The sequence below is a fragment of the Drosophila melanogaster genome, chromosome 3L, assembly GCF_000001215.4.
Source record: "Drosophila melanogaster chromosome 3L".
Lineage (NCBI taxonomy): Eukaryota > Metazoa > Arthropoda > Insecta > Diptera > Drosophilidae > Drosophila > Drosophila melanogaster.
Window position 1 is genome coordinate 1,139,997 of NT_037436.4, and position 22,453 is coordinate 1,162,449.

A 22,453-nucleotide genomic window follows, 5' to 3' on the forward strand; every position below is an offset into this window, starting at 1 on the left:
TTTCTTTCACCGACAAAAGCAGCAACAACAATAGGCGGCCATGACGTCGCTTTCACTTGCCACTTGACCTTGAAAGCCGCCTGGGTGTGAGAGTGGTCACAGTGTGTGTGCATGTGTGTGTGTGTGTGTGTGTGAAGGGGATGAAGACAGCATTGTTGCGGAGTCGTTCGTTCGGCCCCAAGTTGCACTTGCTTCGAGGGGCATTAAGTGAATTATGTCTTCGGAATTGGGGCCATCAGTTGGCCGACGAGGAAGTGAGTTTCCCAGATGGATATGGGGTAAGGTCGATTTAAATGCCTCAATGTGCTGGCGAAGTCTTTCGAGCCATTGTTCCTTAACCGACCATATATGAAATAAATATGATGTGTAGGCATATTTCCCTATAACTCCAATCCATTCATTTCTCCCATAAATAAAACATCAAAAGTGATTGGTTGACATTTAGCTTTTCGATTCGTTTTTATTTTCTCTTTCTTTGTTTATTGTTGTATAATTTACGGTTTAACTAAACTCAAGAATGCCTCGCGCATCTCTAGGGTTAGGTAATAATAATAATCGTAATAATAGTTATAATAATAATAGTTTTCACCCACGCAGTTCGGACAATACATATGCACATATACACACATATGCGTATCTGACAGTCGAGTGTGTGTGCCATGTGGTGGTATGGTATTGTGTAATCTGTGTGACTTTGTGTCTGTGTGGTTGTTTACATAAAATTAGCACAAATTTAATGTGATGCTGCCTGCGTTGTTTGCCCATTCGTTCATTTACAATACGATTACCATAGAAGAAGTGCGGCGAAGGGCTTTTTGGGGGTAAGTCTAAGATTAAGTCGAAGCCTAAAGCTATGGAAATTTGTACATTATTTACAGTTACATTTGGAAATACCATTAATATAAGTTTATGTACGTGCGTGGTACGGTATGCACGTCTATCTGTATGGGTTTATGTATCTAAAGTATTGCGTATATATGTACATACATATGTATGTACTCGTATATATATATATGTATGTATAAAGTGGTGATTACCGGATTTGACAACATTCAGTGTTTTGTATTTGAGGGCTATTCTAGGGTTAAGCTACATTTAAGAAATGCACAAGTCTCTAATCGTAACTTTAATGTTTACGGTTACGTTGTTTATTGTTAATCGTAAGCCTATTTATTATTATTTTCGCGTGGCAAAAAAGGCAATCAACGCAACGAATTTTCTCGAAATAAATAAGACAAAGTACGAGATCCTATCCTTACAGGAAAGTTCCGAAGTATGTGTGTGGGTGTGTGTTTGTTGTGTTTTGGGGTGTGCTTTAATAATAGGTTAATACTTTATACCTTCCTCGATGATACACTCTAAAACTAGCCTAGGCATAAAAACCAGTTAGCAACTTCAACTAAGCACTAAACACTAAAAACGTTGGGGTTCAAGTAGCAGTCCAAATATGTTTGTTTGTTGGTAGGTCTTCTATTGTTTTCTTCCTTTGGGCTCAGGGTGGTTATCCAATTGGGGCCAAGAATCTTTGGGGCAAGTAATCATTGGACTTTTCGGGCTATTTCTTGGGGAAAATAAATCGCATATGCTTGGTATTGACGTGGTATATTGATGTCATTGGTGTGAATTTGTGTTTCATTTAATTCCACGTTTTTGCTATTTCTTGATAAGATATAACGTGTGTTTTACGTTATCAGTCACATTTTATATGAGCTGTGCGGCTTCCTACACACTTTTCCTATTTTAAAAGATTTATCATAAAAAAAAAAACCGTATGTGTAATGCTATGTATCTTGCTGCTCTAAGAAATATATGTCTTGCACATTATAAAATTGAAATTGCTAGACCTTCCAGTCCTAAAATCAAAACTACTTACTCTTATCCAAGATTACTTAGCACCCCTCGCATTTATTTGGTTACCTAATGATTGCCCCACCCCAGCGTGTGTCCCAATGCCACGCCCCTGCCCAGGATTCAATCCTCGTGCGGCAGTTCGGTGGCATGCTGCTGCTCCAGCTTGATCTTCATCAGAGGCGATTCGCGGATGGCGCCAGGAGGCGCGTAGGCGGCCGCCGCGGCAGCTGCACTCGCGTCCGGATTGGCAAACAGTTCACTCATGTCCTGGCCGGGTCCCGGGAAGAAGTCCTCGAAGCGCGGACTCTTGTTCACCGACTTCTGGAGCAGTCCGTTGGCGAAGGCCTCCAAGTCAATGCCGGCGGGCAGGCTCTCGAGAAACCTCTTGTTGTAGGCACTCGCCTGATGTTTGGCATAGTGGGCGGCGGAGTACGGCGAGGCGGCTCCTGGTCTTTGGCTGGCGGTCAGGGACTTGGCGCTTCCGGAACCGGAGCTCGATCCCCGCGACTGGCTGCCATACTGGCGGGACAGCTCCCGCTCCCTTTCGCGCTCCCGATCGCGTTCCCTTTCGCGGGATAACTCGCGGGCATAGGAGGCGGCACTATTCGGCGCTGCGCCACCACTTCCTCCACCCGATCCCCGTGAGGGCATCACATTCAGGCCGGGCAGACCCATCAGGCCCAGGGCACTGAGGTCGGGCAGGTTCTCCGAACCCCTTCGCTCACCCTGCTGCTGCTGGTGCTTGGCCGCCGCCGCTGCCACGGCCGCCGCTGCGGATACTTGATCTTCGATCTCGGATCGCTGCAGATAGGCCGGGGACTTGTACATGTTCATGGACTGGGCGTGGGGCGACTGTTGCTGGTGGTGCGAGGGCTGTTGCTGATGGTGTGCCTGCTGCTGGTGGTGCTGCTGATGTTGCTGCTGCTGCGAGAGGATCTGGCGGCGAAGGGTTTCCGTCATGGAGCTCAGCGGACTTCCTGCGTCCGGCGGAGCCAGTGCAGCGTTCTGAGCCGCCAGCTTGGCTGCGGCAGCACTGTGGTAGCCATTCGTGGTGGTTCCTCCTCCGATATAGGTCTGCAAGTATCAGAGAAAAGGGGAGAGGGCGAAATAGTGGGTTAGAATTGGATATAAGCTATTTGAATAGGAATTGGAAAACAATATACATAAATAAACAAAATAGTGGGTTACTATAGGATCAGCTATAAATTGTTGATAATAAGAAATCGATTGGCAGTTTATACACTGAAATCAGACCTTGGCGCCTCTAAAATAATATAATAACACATTTGTTTACACAAAGCAAATTCCACCTGGCTGAAATACAGCTATTAATTCTCGCCATTGAGAAATGTTTATTATTATGAAGTTAATTCCAATAGCATTTCATAGTCTTATAAAAAGTCTTCCAAGGAAATTTGCAACTATAATAAGTAGACTGCTGATCTCTTCAATGCGATCAGTCATATTTAAAAACCTAAAGTAGTGCAATAAAATGTACTTACACCATGACCCTGTCCATTGGCGTACTGATGGGCGCTCATGTCCTCCTTAATCTCGCGATAGTCCCGGAACACCACGGCCTTAATGACGCTACGGATGAGCTCCTCCGGCCACATGCCCAGCAGGATCCTCTGGGGACGACCGCGTGCCTTTGGCCGCGGATCAGCTCCGCCATCCAGCGAGGGTCCCAGCATGTTGTGCACCCGATTGGCGTACAGGACGAAGGTGGGATAGGGTATGTCGAACTTGCGGGCAGCCTGTGACAGGGAGAGCCCCTCCTTCAGGACACTGAAAATGGCCTCGGCCATGGCCTCGGGTCGCCAGGACTTCAATGGGCCGCGCTCGCGGAATCTGAGCTGCTGCACCAGGTTCTGCTGATTGGTGTTCCAGCACTTCTGCCACATGGACTGTAGCTGGTACTGGTAGCTATCTGCTGGAAGAAGCACGTCACGCGGACATAATGAAACGGCTGGAAATGGCATCGGCTTAGACCTGAAACTTACCCGCCACAGAAGCTGCTCCAGTTGCCGCAGCTGCCGCTCCCATCCATCCACCGTGGCCTCCACTCTCGATCATCTTGGCCTGGAAGAAATGAGAATTAGATAGTACAGAGTTAGTCAGGTGTTTTTCTTCTGGCCTATTTATACCTAACGTAAGGTTAATTATCTAAAGTTTTGAAACATTTTCAGTTCACTGTGCAGGAACTTGCATAATAAGCAAGCAATAGATATACATATATTCCACAGCCATAACCTTTTACATTTCCTTCTTTCTACTTTTAAATAATTAGCCAACTTTGCATAGCCAGTGCCGTGTATCTTTGGAGTCGACCGAATCGCTAGTTTTTTCCACTTCGGCTCACTTTGGGCCCTGTGACATTTGCACACGAATTGTGGCTGGCCGTAAAAGTTTATGATTGCCATAAATGTGGCGGAGGCATTTTCGTATGCAAAGGAGTTGGGGAGTTGGGCCATCGAAGGCAAATTAGTATACAAAGTGGGGCCATCCCGACCCCATTGTCTTGGCGGCTTTTTACGGCCAAAAGGCTTTGGCTCGGCTTCACCTAGCGGAATGCACAAAAAGCCATTTATTTATTGCTGTTATTAGGAATTCAGGCGAAGCCTCTGTGCCGCCTAATTGAGCCCGCCTTTAACCCTTTCGGCCGCACTAATCAGCGCTGGCCATTCAGGGGTTAACCGGGAGCTGGGACTCAGTTGAACTCCAAAAGCCAAAAACTAAAGCGCAAATGAAGAGAATCCCCATTTTATTTCGCTTTTTTTTCTGCTCTCACTCCGCGGAGGCATAGGAAAAGTTAAATTGATGCACGTTTCGTGCCTCCGAAACTGAGGCTCTGGCCATAAAGCCTTCCTTTTGGCCAGCTTGCCAGCTTGCCAGCTTGCTAGCTCGCCAGTTGGCCAGTGGCTGGCCACGCCCCCTCTGCGCACGTAGCCATGCATTTTATATGCAGGGGCGTAATACAAATTATGTGCAGCGAGCATGGGCAGCGCAGAAAAAAAATATATGTATGTACATATATACACATGCATAAGTACATAGGTGAAAAAAAGATGAAATACAAAACAAAGCGGTGGAAAAAAATGCAGCGCATAAAGAGAACATATAATGCAAGTCTTAAATATTTGAGGAGTAGGCGCCGAAGAAGCGAACCGAACGCCGAACTGGAAAAACACACTCCACAATCCGCCAGCCAAGGAAAAGGTCATAAAACGTATGAATAATTGAAATTGAAAAGTCGGAAGCGTTTTTACATTTTTACAGGCAGTTCGCCGTGGCCGTAAGTGTAACAAATGCGGCCGAGTTGCAAGCAAAATGGCGTTAAAAATGCTATTTTATGTAAAACACTTTGTTAATGACGCCACCATATAGTTTTTTCGCGGTGTGCGCTGACTTTTTGCGAGCAGTGTGAGCGGTTTATGGGTGTTACTACTCCGCAGCTTTACTCATGTATTTTTTGTTTTTTACTAACTAATAAGAATTTATTAGTCTATCAGACTTTATACATGACTCTCACATCACTTTGCAAAACCATCCCCCTAGCAAAGAAAACTTAATTATATTGTTGCGCAGTAATCTAATATTTTCTTTCAATGTATAGATCGTAAAGTTTCCCTTCTATGGAGATTAATCAACCCCCTGTCAGCCATTCATGCAACTCATATAATAAAATATTACGAGCTCTGCTCGAAAATGTTTAATTAATTAAATTTCCAATTCCCCTTGGCTGGCAACAACAAATGGCACTCCCCCCCTTTCCCCACCACCCTTTCAACGCCACTGGCTCAACAAAAACAAATTTGAAGTGTGCGCGCATTCAACTTTCTTTCAACTCATTTAATTTAATTTGCGGCGCTGCTGCTGCTGCTGCTGCTTCTTCTTATTCCACTGCTTGTTCTTCTTCTTCCTCTTCTTCTTCTTGCCAATTACTCATCGTGTGCACGCCCCATTCACATAATAATTTATTTAATTAACTTTTCCGCTGCTACAAATTTCTATAAAAATTTATTGATTTTTGTTTTGCCCCAAGAAAATATATTTTTCGTGCCCCAACGCTTTCAATACTTTTTTATTTGCACCCACTCTTGGATATCATTCTACAATATATATATGTATGTATAATACATATAGTACAAGTATGTATGTGTATATGGCTTGCGATAACTTTGTGTGTGTGTCTGTTGGCAATAAAATATAAATTTATAACACGCCCTCACACTCGCATTGCCATCAATCCGAATGCATAGACTATCCCCTTCCACGCCCCCCCGCCTTTCAGCAGCCTTCAAGTTTTCACTACATCGCGGGTTAACCCTCAGACCCCCAAACAAACCCCCCAACTAACCCCCCTCCCGCGGCTGTAATACCCCTTGGATTCTAATGCAATTTTAATTTTATTTTTCAAGCGCGCACATAAACTCAGCAACCGCCCCCGCCACCGCTCGCTGGAAAAGCACTAAAACTACACCACTTTCCCCATTTCCCGGTCATGTCCTTTATCCTTAACCCCCCCTCCCCCCCCACACACCATTGCCATCCTTACAACTCTTGCCGTAGTGCTCCTCCTGCCGTTTTCGCCGTGTATATTTCTTATATTATATAACACTTTATTTATTATTCATTTTCGATTCGTGTTCCACCGTGGTGGCGTCTCAAGTTTGTTATTTCTCTTGTCTGCAACTTGCTTACCACAAGACCCCCACTACCTTCCCCCAGTTCTTAGCCCTCGGAAGCCCCAACCCTGAGACAAACCCACCGCCCCCCGCCACCGAAACCACCACCCTTGTGCGTCACAACTAGCAGGAACTGTGCGATTTCCTCGCCCGTTTTGTGGGGCAGCTTTTACTTTTCCTGGGCGCCTGGTCGCTTTTAGCCTTCACTATTACTACTGCCAACTAGTTTTCTCTCTCTAGCTCTCGCTTTTTCGCACTTCCGCATTGCCGCTCTCTTTTTGGCCGCCAGCTCTGGGCATAGTGGCTCTCGTTCATTCACTTATTTGTGTTTCCCAGCCAGTCGCACGCATGCCACCCACATTTCTTTCCCCATTTCCCATTTCCCAGCAACCTTGGCCACGTTGTCTTTTGAAACATCAACTGTTACTTCCGCCTGATGGAATTTATCACCGAAATGGTGCGTTCTCTTAAGGATTCCCCACATGTAGTGCATTCTAATATCTCATTACCATTCTAGTGGCATTTCTTTTTCTCAGTGTAGCCGCACCTTGTTCCTGTTCCGCAGTTTGTCCGATGCCATTCATTAATTTTCTAAGACGCCTGGAATAATTCATTTGAGAGCGGTGCCCGCGGAGACTACAATTATCGGTCCTCCGGACTGACACTTTTCATCGGGGGGGGGGGGGGGGTGTATCCGCGAATCGATTTGCATTTTTATAAATCCCTTTACCCCATCCCCCCCGAATTTCTAATGACCGCGAAAAACAGGACACCCAGGCACAGGTTTCTTGGCTCCTTTTCGCCTGCCGCAAGACAAAGGCAAAAACGTCGACGGCGGCGGCAACTAAATATTTAATAGTATTTTATTGCACGAATTTCACATAAAATATGCATATTGGCCCAATGCATTATTCATGCGAATAATGTGAAAAACACATTTCGGTGTGTTTCAGGCGGGGAAAGCTACTGTGTGTGTGTGTGTGTGTGCCGGCACATAGATACTTCTTGGGTACGGTATCTGGTTTCTTTGCATGCATACATATATGTATGTTGTATATGCATATCGGAATAGGAATAGGAATATAATGAAATGCAAGAGGGCCAAACAACAATAAACAATTGCAAGTCCAAGGAATTGCAGGGCCACAATAATTGTAGCAATCATAAAAGGCAAGTGCGAGTGCATGAAGCTCGCAACTCCCGCTGCCCGCTGCCCGTGGAATTGGAAGTTTTGTTCGCCACTCGAGCACCCAGCAGCTACAGAGCGGTAACAACTACAACTCGCCGCACAACAATGGCAACAATAATTTAAATGTAATAAATAATTATACGCCAAGTGTTGAGTGCAACGTGCATTGAGGTGTGTCAAGTTGCCGACCAGCCAACTGGCAGCAAAACAGCAAAAGCAAAAGCAACAGCAACAGCAACAGCAAAACAGCAACATCAGCCACAGCCGACAGCAGAAATGGCTATAAAACATTCAAATGGGCCGCCGACTTCATTCGGACCCTCGAACTCGAAAATGCCGCGATCCGAGGCACCCTGCGACCTCCGCCGTTCCTGCTGACCCCGCCCAAAAAGTTGTCTTGCCCGGCTTGTTGGCTGTCCTGCGAACTCGGACTTTGCAAAGGGTCAGTTCTGGCAGAGATGACGGCGTGACACGATTGCTAACCATATTTTCGGAATATATTCCTAACTCTAGGTTATACATCTAAATTAGATAGTAAAAACATTTGTTAGCAAGTGCATTTGGTTTTGCCAATACTGTTACAAGACATCCTGTCATTTCTAAGGACCTGCTGGCTGTGTGTGTGTGTGTGTGTGTGTTTGGCTGGCATTTCTGGTCAGTTCGACCCTGGTTTTTGTAGTATTTACTTGAGCTTTGGCCAACATTGTTATGGTTGTTCAGTTGTCGAGCAATTGTGAGTTCTGCAGTCGTTGCTCATGTAATTTCTGCTACCTGGTAACTGCCAGCCAAGTAAAAATTAACCTCTTGCAAATAGTAATTTATTGTTTTTAGCATAGCGGCGGATAATGAGGCTACACCGCCGGAACATCTCTCCTCCTCCACCACGAAACCTGCGCATTGTTGGCTGGCTGGATGTAATGGAAGTAATGTATTGTAATGACCTGGGACTGGACGTGGAGCCTTGCGTGTCCTTTGAGCTGATTGAAAGCGCGCTTTCACTGGAGCAGAGTGGTGATAGTGTGAGGGGGTTTTCGAGGAGAAAGTCTACAAAGTGTTAAAACGGCTGCACACAGTCATTAAATATTAAACTTGTATAAGCTGCCAGACTAGAGCGGAAAAGCGGAAAACACGCCTCTGCCATCATCAGAAGCCGGAGAAGAAAGGCTACTGCTGGTTAATTATTAATGGGCGCGCAAATCTCGCAAGTTTAAATAAAAAGAAAAGCCAGGAAGTGAAAATCCGACTCCGGTCAAGCGCTCGAATGTATGCTACGCTTTCGTTTCTCAATCGAATGGCTCAGAGGCAAAAACTGCGGCGACTGCAACTGCAAATGCAGCTGAAATGCTGCCAAAGGGGTAAGGTGGTAAAGTGGGGGCAAAGTGGAGGAAGGGCACCTGAAACGCACTGCAAAGCCTTGAAATAATATTTAATATTTAGAGAGACATAAATATTAAATGAGTGCAAAGCTATGCAAAAAGGTAGCACAACTTTTGCAACCTCGCAACTCGCTGTTCGGCCATATAAAGCTAGAATTACAGCTAACATTCCGCCATTATTTTGCGAGGTATGCGGGGTATGATGGGCTGGTTTTATATGTAGTTTATATATATTTAGTTACTGAGGGAAAGGGTAGATAGATGTGTTGAGTTTATAACAAAGGCATTGAGTATCCTGCACCATTATTTTCCTACTTCTATAGGTGGTATTTCCTCGTCGATCATTTCCGTCTGCTTCTTTTGCTTTGAGGCGGAAAACTGCAACTATTTTGCAGCCGTGGCACGCTTTTCTTTGCTTTTGGGCCACAGTTTTTCCATTTGATACTTTGGGGAGTCGGGCAGAGGGCCTCCATCTCCATCTCTAACCCGCACCTCCCCCCTTGGCATTTCCTGCTTTCCGAACTCTGAGCCGCGTCGAACATCGCCGGCGCATACGAAGTCTTATGAAATATGCACGGCCTGTGTAATTTCTTATTTAAAATGCCATTAAATTTTTTGAATAGCATAGAGAGGAGCTGCTGCGCCGCCCACTGTCTAAAAACAGAGCGCAGCATGCACTCGGCCACCGGGGTCCTGGGCAAATAGAGGCCCGTTGACCCCCGAAACCCCTTCCATGCCAAACCTGCATGTGTGTGTTGTGTGTGTGTGTGTGTGTGTGTGTGTGTGTGGGTGTGTGGGGCCCAGGTTAGACAAATATGGTTTGGTCTGGGCTTTGGCTGCTGTTTGAGTTGCAGGCCATGGGGGAGTAGAGTCGAGTCGGATCGCTTCAAAACGAAACTGAACTCAGCTGAAAACGGGGCGAGTCCAAAGTCGGGCAACTTTTAAAATGCATATTTGATTGTTTTTTTCTACGATCCCCCAAAAGGGGCTCCCAAAGAGTCGGGCCTACGGACGGGCGGGCGGTGCTGCGGGGAGGTACGTGTAATTAATACAAATCAGAGATATAAAACCAATCGGAGTGGGGCCTCATTAAGGTCCAGTGGACAGAAGTCAGTCCAGGCAGGGTCTAAATCTTTCATGAGACTGAATGGACTGCAGGTTGGTGCACTTAAAACACAAGCTAATCCATAAAATAATTACTTGAATATATGAAAATAAAGTCTCAATCATTTAAGAGATGCATCATTTACGAATTTGATTGAGATTGAATGCTCAGATATTTATATCAAGCCCAGTTTATACCACTTATTTTTTTGGACAGTGCAGCTAACTCCTCTACATTTATATTATTCCAACTTATTTCTAATGCTCTTTCCCGTTGACCTGTCAAACGCTCGTCCACTGCAAATGCATTTGTAACCGCATCTGTGTTCGTATCTGTATCTGTATCTGCACCTGTATCTGTATCTGGAGCTGGAAACGTACCTGCAAATGTATCTGCAATTGGCGCAGCGGCGATTGTTTCCATATTCAATGCAGTATCTAAATCCGTGCTGCTGCGAGTGTGTGGGCAACACCTTTATTAGTCAGCCTTAATATTGATTTAATCGAGCGCTGTCTGCTCAAGATAATTATTATAGTCGAGGACTAAGTGTGTGTGTGTGTGTGTGTGCACACGAGACCATTACATATGTAAATACACACAGCCACACACACATACACACAGCCAAGCAAACAAGGAGCAGCTGAGATTGCAGTTGCAATTGATTTGCAATTGCAGTCTGCGAACGGTGAAAATAATTCGCAACACACACGGATTAAATTTGCATTAGGACCTCTGGCAATTAGCGGATCTGCTCTCCACTCCGGAGAATCCAATCGCTCGCCAGAAGCGGGGGCTTTGACTCCGGCTTAGCACACAGGCTTAAGTTGGTGCATCCTTTGTTGGATCAGCCGACAAATGCCAGAAGCATCTAGCCAGATATCCAGGATATATGGAGGTATATGCAGCGATACTTTTCCATCGCATGAAGCGAAGAAAACATATGCGGCGGCTGATGTATAATCATTTCTGAACTCTAATAATGCCCACTCGCATTTCTCGGATTTGCTTTTCAATTGCTTTTCGGTGGAAATTGTGGAAATGGGGGAGTGGAAAAGGGGGGGCCATGGAAAGCCATAGTAGTGCTCGGATCGCAAAAAGCTGCGTCACTTTTATTTGTTTCGCTTGAAGTGCAGGAAATTGTCTGTAGCCCATTTAAAAATAAACAACAATAAAATAAATAATTAAGAAATACGCTTTCTGCGTTTAATTATAAACAAAAAGGCAGCGGCCACATTGTTGTGAAATGAGAATTGAATTTGCTCGCTGCGGCAGCGCTGCGAAAATGAAATAATAAAACGGGCATTACATAAACGCTCGAAATAAATATTAAACGCCAGTGTATTTTAATAAGTGAATCATTTCCATTGGCAGCAGCAGCCGCAGTAGCAGCCAAAAGAAGCAGCATTTCATTTTCGGAGGCAACACGCGCAGCGCAAATTAATAAAATAAATAACTGCCAAACTAGATTTTTATTTATTTGCGGTATTTATTTTTGGCCTCGCTGGCAGAAATAAATCAAACTGGACGCCAATCCGAATCCGTAAAGACTTTCGATTGCACCGAGAGAAATTAGTGCATAGCGATTAGATAGAAAAACAGATTTTCATTCGTGCTAAGACAAATCAGCTATCACAGATATCAAATCCATTTAAATTCCTCTTGCCACGTAGTTAAAGCATTATAATAAATTTGAAAAAATATTTAAATAATTTTTTTTTGAGTGCACCAAGCGATTTGCCAAGTACGCCTGCCGTTTGGGGGCGTGGCAGGCCGCATAGTTGGCTTTAGAAATTTACACGACCCCCATTGTCGAAATGCGTGGTCGAGCATTTTAGCAGTCGCGCCTTCGATGTTTGCTCTTTGAATATCCGTTTTATTTGTGTTTTGATGTGTATTTATATATTTTTATTTATTTAACATCGTTTTTTCAACAAGCGCCCAAAAACGCTTCTCGATTGTTTTTAGTATCTGATTTTTTATTTACTTTTAATGAGTCGCCCCGCCGAGCGGAAATTTCGGCTGCTGCCGCGAACCACTAAAATTTTCTTTATTTACGTGCGGTTAGTTGCTGCTGAATAGAAATGGATTCAAATGGATCCGTGGTCCAGGAAGTTACCCGAATCCGATTTCCCTACATTTTCGGTTTTCCCTCTATTCCCCCAATGGCCACGATGTCTTGCGTTTATTTTCCTTATAAAGTTGTGTGTTTTTATGGCACGCAAATGACAGACAATGAAAGCGTGAAAGGCTGTAAAAGCGATAAAAAGAATAATGCATAAAAAGTTGCTTATAAACTCGGGCTTCAGATCCAGCAGCTTAACCCTTAGCTGGTGCTCGGGGGCGGAGGCAATTACCTTTCTACAGGGAATTCTGCGCGTTCAGCTCATCCGCATAAAACGAATGGGAACTCTGACTTATCTGCAGTTCACAGCTTCGCAGTAATATATTTAAATTTATCGTTGTATCTGTGTATCTCTGTGTATCTTTGTCTTCGTCTTCTTTTGACTGCCACATTCACATTCGAAGTTGACTTATTAATTAATTTATGCAGACACGTTTTAGTTTTATTATTTTTAAATTTGTGTAATTTGCTTCTACGACTACCCCTTGACCTCAGGTTGGGCATATTGGGCCACCTGTTGGCAGGTGGATTAGGCCACGATTCCGCCAGATTACTGGGTAAATTCTAGTCCAAGACTCCGATCCACTGCGTTTATCACTTTGTTTCACAAGAAACTTTTGTGCTGCCATTTTATTATGTCTTTTTTTGGCCATTGGGCATAAATTATTCGAATTTGTGTGTTTTTCTTTTTTAGCTATAGATATATTGATATTGAGATATTCGCTTCGTTTCGTTTCCCTACTTTTCGTAGGCTCAGCAGCTGACAATGTTTATGATTTGATTTTATGTGGGTCTATTTGAGCGTTCGGAATTTAAATAAATTAAATTTTATTAGTTAAAATTGACGAGAAATATGCCGCGCTCAATGGCAATAGCAAACAAGATAGTTTTGATTAATAAATGCGCCATCCACGAGTTCGGTGTATATGTACATCCATGAGTTTATGATGTAGCCAGCCAGCTGGCCAAGATGGATTTTATGGATGGATGGATGGATGGTTGGATGGTTGGCTGCGGGGAGGTTCTTTGATATTTTGTACAAAACACATTTTTTGTATACACTTTTATTATTTTATTATTACGATGAATGCATGGGCTGTGTGTGTGTGCGTTTATTATTCTTATTATTGTCGCGTCACGCGGCCCCCAAAAGCGAAAAGAGAGAAAGAGGCACACAAGGGTTAAGCCATTCGGGGGTTCAGGTCTGCAACTATTGTTCAACTACATTTTTATCCACCGAGCGACTTTCGTGCAGACAATTGAAATGCTTTCATTTAGCCTTTTAAATGATGATGTTTTCTTGGACGAGGAGCTCGTTTTGCTTTGGTTTGGTTTTCGGTTTTTGGGGCTCATTAGGTCGCTGGCCCCCGGAGAGTTGTATAATTAGCTGCCCAAAAGAGCCAAGTTTTTAGGGTCTTTAATCGCAAGTAAGCAGTTCCTAGAGCGAATCCATCAGTTGCGAGAGCTATTTTTGTATTTGATTTTTCACTCGACAGCCGCCACACGCCGCCCGATAGTCACTAATAAAAGTGATAAAAAATAAAATAAAATACAACAAAACGAAACAAAACAAAACTCCAAGATCGCTGGCCACGGGCGAAATGTATTAAAATGAAATTCAAACATTTCGACGCCGTTTCTGAGATTCTTTTTGTTATTTTTCCCCTCCGTTTTTATAACATTTGCGCATGCGCAAACTGCCAAACGAGCAAATTAATAATTAATGCAAATAAACACACAAAACGACAAAAAACGAGCTGCTAAAAAGCGCAAAACAACAGCAACGCCAACAACGGGGATTCGCACAAAAGAAGATACAAAATCAGATCGCACGTGTAACAGATCATTGATTAATAATGTTCACACATGAACACGAATATATTTAAAGACTTACAATTTTGGGCTCCGTTCATATCTTATGTAAATGAATCGAGAGCGATAAATTATATTTAGGATTTTGTTATCTAAGGCGACATGGGTGCATTGCTCAAAAACATGTAATTTAAGTGCACACTACATGAGTCAGTCACTTGAGATCGTTCCCCGCCTCCTAAAATAGTCCCTTAGTGGGAGACCACAGATAAGGTCCTCGCCGCTCAAGATAGGCAGATGTGCCCGAGCGTGGGACCTCGATAAGGCGGGGACTATTTACGTAGGCCTCTGCGTAGGCCATTTACTTTAAGATGCGATTCTCATGTCACCTATTTAAACCGAAGATATTTCCAAATAAAATCAGTTTTCTTACAAAAACTCAACGAGTAAAGTCTTCTTATTTGGGATTTTACATTTGGTCAATCGAGCCTTTAATCGACTCTGCAGTTTCCCCCTACCAAAGGTAAGGGACTCAGAGAAAGGCCAGCTCCTTTAAGCATTGCTAAGTTAATCTTGCAGCTAAAGGTAGCAAAAATAAGTGACTCTTGTTTCCCCCTACCAAAGGTAAGGAACAGAGTATAAATATAAAAAGCAAAAAGATACAAAAGAATCTTTTATGTTTTAAAACAAGCACCTTATAGTCTATAGCTAAAGGTTGCTTTGTGTACCATTATAAATTGTGGTAAGGCGTGCTTGAGGCCATACATCAGCAATTGTGAAATTAAAAAGTGCATAACAAAAGTGCCTTATAAATGCTCTAATAGCATTAAATCAGCTCATAAATAGAGTGCAGTGTATATGCCATAAGAGCATAAATTAAATAAAAAGTGCCTGAAAACAGTGCCTTATAAATGCTCTAATAGCATTAAATCAGCTCATAAATAGAGTGCAGTGTATATGCCAAAAGAGCATAAATGCCGAAATAAATGGCTAAAAAACAAAAAATCTGACTGGACTACAAAAATAATAAAACGTGCCAAAAAAAAAAAAAAAAAAAAAAATCATCTTTAAACATCGACGGAGCCTTAAAGAAGAGAAGGAAGTCAAATTCAAAGGAGCCTCTAACAGCAGCAGCAGAAGCAGCAACAGCAGTAGCAACAGCAGCAACAACAGCAGCAACAGCAGCAGCAACAACAACGACATCAGCTAAGTCAAAACAAGAATTTTCTGTTTATCCAAACACACATATATATATAAATACATATAAAATACATATACACGTACTATATATATTAAGAAATTACAAAAAATTTTCAAAATGATGTCAGAAAAGACTATTCAATTCCTTAAGAAGCAGTCCGAAATTATTTTGGAAATTAGAAAGTTGGAAGTAAAACCAACATTAACAGATGTAGAAATTCTAAAATTAAATGAGCTTCAAAAATGTTTCATTGCTAATCATAGCAATTTGTTAAAGATCGGCGTTGTCGATCATGAATATTTTAACGCGAAGCAGTATGATTTAATAATGATGGTGTTAGAAAAAATTAAAAATAAAAATGAAAAAATTAAGGGCGAGTCGGTAGAAAACACTTTCCCTAAATCAAACACTGTCCCTAAATCAAACCCTCCCCCTACATTAAACCTTGAAATGCATGGTCACCCTGAAAAAGAGGGTATAGCACAAAACAACGCTTTAAAAGTAGAGCAGGCATTTCGTAATAATGTTGGCCAATTTCGAGTATATCTAGAAGATACGTCTAAACTAATAGACAGTAGTCCAGATTTCCTTAAAATAAGGAAAAATAAAATTGAATTTTTATGGCATAAAATAGATAACCTGATTGAACAGGTGAATAGTCATTTTGAGAGTTCGCTATTCGAAGAAGAAATTAGCGAACTTGAATTTGACAAACAAAATATTCTTACAGCCATTAATAGTCGACTCAGTGGCACAATAAATAAAGCTGAAATGTCGACGGTTGTTAAGGCGGAGGAGTTACCAACCCTGCCTAAAATACAGATTCCCACCTTCTTTGGTGATTCCAAAGAATGGGATCTTTTTAATGAACTCTTTACAGAGCTCATACATGTGAGAGAGGATCTCAGTCCTTCTCTCAAATTTAATTATCTAAAGTCAGCATTAAAAGGAGAAGCCAGAAATGTGGTTACTCATTTACTGCTCGGCTCTGGAGAAAATTATGAAGCCACTTGGGAGTTTTTGACCAAGCGATATGAGAATAAAAGAAACATATTCTCAGATCATATGAATAGGCTTATGGATATGCCAAATTTAAATTTAGAATCCAATAAGCAAATAAAGACATTTATTGACACGATTAACGAGTCAATTTATATTATAAAATTAAAGGCACAATTACCAGAAGATGTGGATGCAATTTTCGCTCACATAATTCTTCGGAAATTCAATAAAGAATCACTCAATTTATATGAAAGCCATGTTAAAAAGACAAAAGAAATACAGGCACTTTCTGATGTCATGGACTTTTTAGAGCAAAGGCTCAATTCTATATCATCATTCTCACAGGAAGTAAAACCTGTAAAGAAAATGATTAATAATAACAAGAATAAAAATTATAGTGACAATTGTGCATATTGCAAACTACCAGGGCATTATTTAATTCAATGCCATAAATTTAAAATAATGAATCCAGCAGAACGGTCTGACTGGGTAAGAAAAAATGGGATTTGCCTAAGATGTCTGAGGCATCCGTTTGGTAAAAAATGTATAAGCGAGCAGCTTTGTTCGACTTGTCGTAAACCTCACCACACGTTACTTCACTTTGCAGGTCATAATCCAGAAAAAGTGAATACGTGTAGAACAACAGGTCAAGCCTTGTTGGCCACGGCCTTGATTCAAGTAAAGTCGAGGTATGGAGGCTTTGAACAATTAAGAGCATTGATTGATAGTGGCTCTCAAAGCACAATTATTTCAGAAGAGTCTGCACAGATTCTAAAATTGAAAAAATTTCGGTCTCATACTGAAATAAGTGGAGTATCTTCCACAGGAACGTGCATCTCCAAGCACAAAGCGGTTATTTCGATAAGAAATTCTCCGAAAAATTTAGAAATTGAAGCAATTATTCTCCCAAAACTTATGAAGGCACTTCCAGTCAACACGATTAATGTTGATCAGAAAAAATGGAAGAACTTTAAATTAGCCGACCCCGATTTTAATAAACCGGGTCGCATTGATTTAATCATTGGAGCAGACGTATATACTCACATTCTGCAAAATGGAGTTATAAAAATAGACGGTCTCCTTGGGCAAAAAACTGATTTCGGGTGGATAGTTTCTGGATGTAAAAAATCCAAAGGAAAAGAAACCATTGTAGCCACAACAATAGAAATAAAAGAGTTAGATCGCTACTGGGAAGTGGAAGAAGAAGAAAAAGATGATATCGAGTCTGAAATCTGTGAAAATAAATTTATCAAAACGACAAAAAAAAGATTCAGATGGGCGATACATTGTGTCAATTCCATTCAAGGAGGATGTCACCTTAGGAGATTCAAAGAAACAAGCGATAGCTCGTTACATGAATCTGGAGAAAAAACTAAAAAGAAATGAAAAACTTAAGGTTGACTACACTAAATTCATGAATGAATACATGGATTTAGGACACATGATTGAAGTGAGTGATGAAGGCAAATATTTTTTACCGCACCAGGCAGTGATTAGAGATTCAAGCCTTACGACCAAATTGAGAGTAGTTTTTGATGCTTCAGCAAAAACTACGAATAACAAAAGTTTGAACGACATAATGTGGGTTGGGCCACGAGTTCAAAAAGATATTTTTGACATTATTATTAAATGGAGAAAATGGGAATTTGTTGTTTCGGCAGACATTGAAAAGATGTACCGACAAATTAAAATAGATAATAATGATCAAAAATATCAATATATTTTATGGAGAAATTCTCCAAAAGAAAAAATTAAAACATATAAATTAACCACAGTCACTTACGGAACTGCATCTGCACCATATTTGGCTACCAGGGTTCTGGTAGATATTGCAGATAAATGTAAAAACCAAGTTATTAGTGCAATAATTAGGAATGATTTCTATATGGATGACCTAATGACTGGAGCTGATTCGGTAGAAGAAGCTAATAAATTAATAACATTAATTCCCCATGAATTGCAGAAAGTTGGATTCAACTTAAGGAAATGGATTTCCAACAATTCCAAAATATTAACCACTGTGGAGGACACAGGGGACAATAAGGTTCTCAATATTATCGAAAATGAATGTGTTAAAACTTTAGGACTAAAATGGGAACCTCAAAAGGATTTATTTAAGTTCAGCGTAAATTGTAATGATGAATCAAAAAATATAAATAAGCGCGTTGTGTTATCAACGCTAGCAAAAATATTTGATCCGTTAGGATGGTTGGCACCAGTCACGGTTTCAGGAAAACTTTTTATTCAAAAACTTTGGATAAATAAAAGTGAATGGGATCAGGAATTATCCATAGAAGATAAAAATTATTGGGAAAAATATAAAGAAAATTTATTATTGTTAGAGAATATTCGAATCCCAAGGTGGATTAATTCAAACAGTTCTTCAGTCATTCAGATTCACGGATTTGCGGACGCCTCCGAAAAAGCATATGCTGCAGTAGTCTATGCTAAAGTAGGACCTCATGTTAATATAATAGCTAGCAAAAGTAGAGTCAACCCTATAAAAAATAGGAAGACAATTCCCAAACTCGAGCTGTGTGCAGCTCACCTGCTTAGTGAATTAATCCAAAGACTAAAAGGATCAATTGACAATATAATGGAGATCTATGCTTGGAGTGATTCCACGATTACCTTAGCATGGATTAACAGTGGTCAAAGTAAGATCAAATTTATAAAAAGAAGAACGGATGACATTCGGAAATTAAAAAATACTGAATGGAATCATGTTAAGTCAGAGGATAATCCAGCAGATTTAGCATCCAGGGGAGTGGATTCTAACCAGTTGATCAACTGTGATTTTTGGTGGAAAGGTCCGAAATGGCTAGCAGACCCAAAAGAACTTTGGCCTCGGCAGCAGTCTGTAGAAGAACCTGTCTTAATAAATACGGTATTAAATGACAAAATAGATGATCCTATTTACGAATTAATAGAAAGGTATTCCAGTATAGAAAAACTTATACGTATAATAGCATACATAAATAGATTCGTGCAGATGAAAACAAGAAATAAAGCCTATTCATCAATTATTTCAGTAAAGGAGATAAGAATAGCGGAAACAGTTGTTATTAAGAAACAACAAGAATACCAGTTTAGGCAAGAGATAAAGTGCCTTAAAATCAAAAAGGAAATCAAGACAAATAATAAAATATTGTCATTGAATCCATTTTTGGACAAGGATGGGGTTCTAAGAGTTGGAGGAAGATTGCAAAATTCCAATGCAGAATTTAATGTTAAACATCCAATCATTTTAGAAAAATGCCACCTAACAAGCTTATTAATAAAAAATGCTCATAAGGAAACATTGCATGGAGGGATAAACCTAATGCGAAACTATATCCAAAGAAAGTATTGGATTTTCGGGTTGAAAAATTCGTTGAAAAAGTATTTAAGAGAATGTGTAACGTGTGCAAGGTATAAACAAAATACAGCTCAGCAAATAATGGGTAACTTGCCAAAATATAGAGTGACGATGACATTCCCGTTTCTTAATACTGGAATAGATTACGCAGGTCCTTATTATGTTAAATGTTCAAAAAATCGTGGCCAAAAAACATTTAAAGGATACGTTGCTGTATTCGTTTGCATGGCCACCAAAGCCATACACTTAGAAATGGTAAGCGATCTAACTTCAGACGCATTTTTAGCAGCACTCAGAAGATTTATTGCTAGACGGGGAAAATGTTCCAATATCTATTCAGACAACGGAACAAATTTTGTAGGAGCTGCAAGAAAATTAGATCAAGAGTTATTTAATGCAATACAAGAAAATATAACGATTGCAGCGCAGCTTGAAAAGGACAGGATTGATTGGCATTTTATTCCCCCGGCAGGACCTCACTTCGGAGGTATTTGGGAAGCTGGAGTTAAGTCAATGAAATACCATTTAAAGCGTATAATCGGCGACACTATTTTGACTTACGAAGAAATGTCAACTCTTTTATGTCAAATAGAAGCATGCTTAAATTCAAGGCCATTATACACTATAGTTAGTGAGAAGGACCAACAAGAAGTTTTAACACCAGGTCATTTTTTAATTGGAAGACCACCTTTAGAAATAGTCGAACCAATGGAAGATGAAAAAATCGGAAATTTGGATAGGTGGAGACTTATCCAAAAAATGAAGAAAGATTTCTGGGTTAAGTGGAAAAGTGAATATTTGCATACGCTCCAGCAAAGGAATAAATGGAAAAAGGAAATTCCTAATATAGAAGAAGGGCAAATAGTTTTATTAAAGGATGAGAATTGTCATCCTGCAAGATGGCCTTTAGGAAAGGTGGAAAAGGTGCATAAGGGGAATGATGATAAGGTCCGAGTGGCTAAAGTAAAGATGCAGGAAGGATATATCACTAGACCCATTACTAAAATTTGTCCCTTGGAAGGAATAAAGTCTGTTGACAAAAATGAGGCTGACCAAGAGCCAAAAAGACGAACTAGAGCGACATCGGGAATGTCCAAGATCGGAATCATTATGGCAATGTTGTTGTTTGTGTTAAGTTGTCAAGTTTCTAGCGCATTACCTAAAGATATAGCACCAAGATATTCTATAGACAAAATAAATAAAACCTCAGCAATATATCTAGACCCGCTAGGAGATGTTGAGATTGTGAGTACTTCTTGGAATTTGGTTATCTATTATAAAATGGATCCATATTTTAAAATGTTAACAAAGGGTAATGCGCTTATACAAAGTATGAGGAAAGTTTGCGAAAGACTTCATAGCTTTGAAGAGCAATGTAGTCTAGTCTTAGATAATATGCAAAGTCAGTTATCGGAACTTGAAGAAAACAATAAATTGTTTATGATACAGTCTAGATCTAGAAGCAAGCGTGCTCCTTTCGAATTTATGGGTTCCTTGTATCATATTTTATTTGGTATAATGGATGAAGATGATAGAGAGCAATTAGAAGAAAATATGAAGAATTTGTTAGATAACCAGAACAACCTTGATAAACTAATTCAAAAACAAACATCTGTGGTTGATTCAACTTCTAATCTATTAAAGAGAACAACAGAAGATGTTAACTCCAATTTTAGAAGTATGCAAATAAGAATTGAGAACATGACAGAAGTTCTTAAAGAAAATTATTATGTTTATAAGGAATCAATAAAATTCTTTATGATTACGAAACAGCTACACTCATTGATTGAAGAAGGCGAAAAAATTCAAGCAGGCATTATAAGCCTGTTGATTGATATTAATCACGGTAGGCTAAATACAAATATTCTCAGGCCAAATCAGCTTAAAAAAGAAATTGCCAAAATTCAGCAGAGTCTTTCGGAGAACCTAGTAATTCCAGGAAAACGGTCAGGTACGGAACTTAAGGAGGTGTATACACTGTTAACAGCCAGGGGTTTATTCATCGACGATAAATTGATCATTAGTGCAAAAGTGCCTCTGTTTAGCAGGCATCCATCCAAATTGTTCAGGCTTATTCCGGTGCCAATTCGAAATGAAGATCGGATAATAATGGTGCATACAACGTCCGAATATTTAATTTATAATTTTGAGATAGATTCCTATCACATAATGACGGAAGCCACATTAAATCAATGTCAGAAATGGCAACTAAATAAGAGAATATGCAAAGGAAGTTGGCCCTGGAATTCAGCGAATGATAATGCATGTGAGATTCAGCCTCTAAAGCCAGATAAAGCGGCGAACTGCATCTATAAAACAGTAGTCGACTCTAAAAGTTACTGGGTAGAGTTAGAAAAGAAAAGTAGTTGGTTGTTTAAGGTTCCTGCGAATTCAAAAGTCCGTCTGCAATGTACTGGCTCTCAAATTGAATTGTTTGATTTGCCTCAGCAAGGAGTTTTAAGCATTGCGCCATATTGTACGGCAAGAACCGACGATAAAATTCTAGTTGCCCACCATAACATTCAGTCCGAAAGTGAAGAATTATTATCAACACCTTATATAGGAGAAGTTAGTGAAGCGCCGAAGATTATTTGGGATCCGCTGAAACTATCAATATTAAATCATACTGAGGAATTTGAACGATTGAATAATGAAATTAAATTTATGAAAGAGAACCATCAAAAATTGAAAGATTTACATTTCCATCATATTTCCGGACATGCTGGATTAATTATTGCTTTAATACTAA

At 40.7% G+C, this 22,453-nt stretch overlaps 1 protein-coding gene across 2 annotated transcripts in view, besides 1 other annotated feature; it reads right to left on the bottom strand.

Moving 5' to 3' along the window:
* Positions 1–432: 432 nt before the first annotated feature.
* Positions 433–22,453, bottom strand: part of bab2 (bric a brac 2) — a 36,848-nt gene continuing 14,827 nt past the window's right edge. The window contains exons 3-5 of one of the 2 annotated variants that reach the window (NM_001274313.1): positions 3,855–3,933; positions 3,354–3,781; positions 433–2,925 (exon numbers count right to left, since the gene is read on the bottom strand). In NM_001274313.1, the coding sequence (NP_001261242.1) occupies positions 1,972–2,925; positions 3,354–3,781; positions 3,855–3,933 (1,461 nt within the window). In that variant the 3' untranslated portion in view covers positions 433–1,971. Of the gene's footprint in view, positions 2,926–3,353; positions 3,785–3,854; positions 3,934–22,453 lie in introns of both variants that reach the window. The other variant, NM_079155.3, reaches the window with a different exon arrangement.
* Positions 14,189–22,453: part of a mobile genetic element that runs on past the window's edge.